At 47.5% G+C, this 3103-nt stretch overlaps 1 protein-coding gene across 1 annotated transcript; it reads right to left on the bottom strand.

Moving 5' to 3' along the window:
* Positions 1-270: 270 nt before the first annotated feature.
* LOC138351279 (uncharacterized) lies at positions 271-696 on the bottom strand. Its single transcript, XM_069302912.1, has one exon. The coding sequence runs from the start codon at positions 694-696 to the stop codon at positions 271-273; it is 426 nt and encodes a 141-aa protein (XP_069159013.1).
* Between the last annotated feature and the right edge of the window lie 2407 nt (positions 697-3103).

The following is a 3103-nucleotide window of genomic DNA, read 5'->3' as shown; positions in this document are numbered from 1 at the left end:
TTCTACAAGGACAGAAAGACATGACATTTCTTTGGAATGTTACATGGCATAGTTTATTATTTCTATTGGGCTTCTTTATAACCGACTCCTTTAGTAGTTGGATACAAAAATGCTTCAGTTAGCTATACTTATCTTTAATTAAACTGCCTCAGTGATTATTTATTAAGGAACTAGCTAACTACCACAAGATACGCCGTCACTCAAGACTTAATAACTCCCAAGTACTTGTCTGAATAACGCACTACGTCACAAGACGTCTAAATAACGCTCTCAGGCTGGAGGAGGTGTGGCTGGAGGAGGTGTGGCTGGAGGAGGTGTGGCTGGAGGTGGTGTGGCTGGAGGTGGTGTGGCTGGAGGTGGTGTGGCTGGAGGTGGTGTGGCTGGAGGAGGTGTGGCTGGAGGAGGTGTGGCTGGAGGAGGTGTGGCTGGAGGTGGTGTGGCTGTAGGTGGTGTGGCTGGAGGAGGTGTGGCTGGAGGAGGTGTGGCTGGAGGTGTAGCTGGAGGAGGTGAAGCTGGAGGAGGTGTAGCTGGAGGAGGTGTAGCTGGAGGAGGTGTAGCTGGAGGAGGTGTGGCTGCAGCAGGTATGGCTGGAGGAGGTGTGGCTGGAGGTGGTGTGGCTGGAGGAGGTGTGGCTGTAGGAGGTGTGGCTGGAGCAGGTGTGGCGCCCGAGCGCTCCTCCACTAACCCCCAATTCATTACAGACCTTTTCTTTGTTTCCACCTTTCTTGAGGTCGGATTATGCAGCTAGTGAAAAAAATCAAAGAAAGTTCGCCAAATAGGCGCTGGTATTAATAGCTATACGCGGTCACATTCGCATCTTCGTGATGTTTACATGATCTCTAGTAAGTAACAGTCTCATCAGGAATAGGATGACGCCGTCTAATTAATACCAGAGCCTTCCTGTGGTTGATTGATTCGATTTCATTCGCAGCTACATGTTAAGAAAGTATACTCCAATGTTGTTCAGCCAAGTAATAGATAATCGCTGACAGAGTGATGTTCTTGTGAACAACAGGGCCAGCATGAGGCTATTGATGACTGAGCGCCTTGTGTTGTAATTGCCAACTTCAGGTTTGATCACGAGGTTGGGACAGGTGGGAGGCTTTGATGATATAAGTCAACATGTGTCCAGTGTTGAAGGGTCTGATGTACTGACCACTCCAACCACAACGGGTCATGACCAGAGATAATGTGTTTGGAACAGTCAGTGTAAGAGATGACCGCACAGAGAACAAGATGACCAGCATAAAGAACACACATGGAAGAGGTCAAAGGGTAAGTGAACTTACTAAACGTAAATAACAATAAAATTCATTTCTATCTTTAAGAATCATCAACTTTAAATGATCGACCGCATAAATATCCTTTTCTTCCATCTTTACCTATATTTCCCTTCTCTCTCTCTCTCTCCCTCACGCCCTTCCTCACTCCCTCCATCCATCCATATCTGGCCCCTTCCCTCCATCTCTGGTCCTTATCAGGAAGTCCTCCAGGGTGATGGGTGGTAATCAGGTGATGTGCTGGATGGAGCAGCGCTCCGCCTGCCATAATCCAATCAAAAAACTCTCCCGCGCTTACTCTCGGTAATCAGATTCCCGCTCTTAGTTCACCAGTCAACATTTAGAGCGCTGCGGAGCCATGTAACTGTTGGTGTTGGGGTGGGTGGGGGGTCCTGGGGTGGGTGGGGGGTGCTGGGGTGGGTGGGGGGTGCTGGGGTGGGAGGGGGAGTGCTGAGGAGCGCGGGGGGGGGGGGGGTGAGGTGGGAGGGGGCTTTGGGGCCGCGATTATTGGGGGTGAAAATTTAATAAAAATTGGGTTAAAACTAACAAAATATTTTTCGATAATAAACTAACTTTGCATATACTTTCCAGTGACTTGCATATCCCATTATATATTATAAGTTCATAGTAAAATAAAATAAAAAAATAAAAATACAAGTTGTCAACCTTCACAGTATTGCCGCTGTTCTTCCTGTCAACGGCGACTTATAAATAAAACTACTTATAGTCGCTAAATTTTGATCACAGCTCAAAATGCAGCTAATAAAAAGGCTTAATGCTAATAATAATAATGTTAATAATAATAATTATAACCTTAACAAAAATAGCATAAATTAACAAAATAACATAAGAGCGTACTACGGAACCTGGCCGACACATGTTTCTGCGGAAGAGGGCGGAGTGTGTCAAGAGAGAAGCCACCACCAGCAGCTGTCTGCACCAGCGAGCGCACCAGTTACCCCGCCAATGAACACTCTCGCCAACAGGAGCGAGGGGCTGAGCTGTCAGACCTCAGTTAGTTCCCACCACACCTCAGAAACACTCAAGCCGGCTGTAATTAACAATTATGGCCAGTTAGCTCTCACCCTGAGTACCGGAGCCCCCTTGGCACCGGGGGAGCAGGCACCCCTTAACATTTCTTAGCTAAGAAGCGAGAGAACTAAACTGGGCTTGCTGAATATTACAGCTACAGTACAGCTACAGATCACGAGTATGGTACAGGCCTCACACACTCAGAAGCCCAGCTGTACCCGAAGAACACAGCGAGGTAATAGAGTGATTGCAAAGCTCCAGGTACCTCATGCCGCTGGATCTGAAGTGTCTAAATGACTGGACATTCATTAATGTAGCACGTGAGATCATGACACAGTTCCTGCTCACAGACTTTGCACCTGAAGTGCTCAGGATTGGTAAGAATCGTCACCTGCCACGGGAAATTATCTTTCATCGTTAGGTTAGACTAGACCCAGCACTCTGGCCTCCAACCTTGGACTGTCAGGTAAAGAAGGCTACCCACCTTCACTATAGTATCGGAGCTCAACACTATGATTACATCATGTGGCTGAACTCTTCCATTACAGCTTGGGGTACAGTCGACGAGTACATCAAGGCTTTTAGACCACCAATACAATATGGGAGATACACTATACAACCTGAGAGGTACGGCATACAACATGGGAGGAACAGTATACAACATTGGGGAACCATCCACAATATGGGGGGACCATCCACAACATGGGGGGACCATCCACAACATGAGAGGACCATCCACAACATGAAGGGACCATCCACAACATGGGGGAACCATCCACAACATGGGGGGA

This window comes from Procambarus clarkii, chromosome 49 (genome assembly GCF_040958095.1).
Source record: "Procambarus clarkii isolate CNS0578487 chromosome 49, FALCON_Pclarkii_2.0, whole genome shotgun sequence".
NCBI classification, from domain to species: Eukaryota; Metazoa; Arthropoda; class Malacostraca; order Decapoda; family Cambaridae; genus Procambarus; species Procambarus clarkii.
Note: the sequence above shows the minus strand (reverse complement) of the source record. Positions and strands in the feature narration are given on the sequence as shown.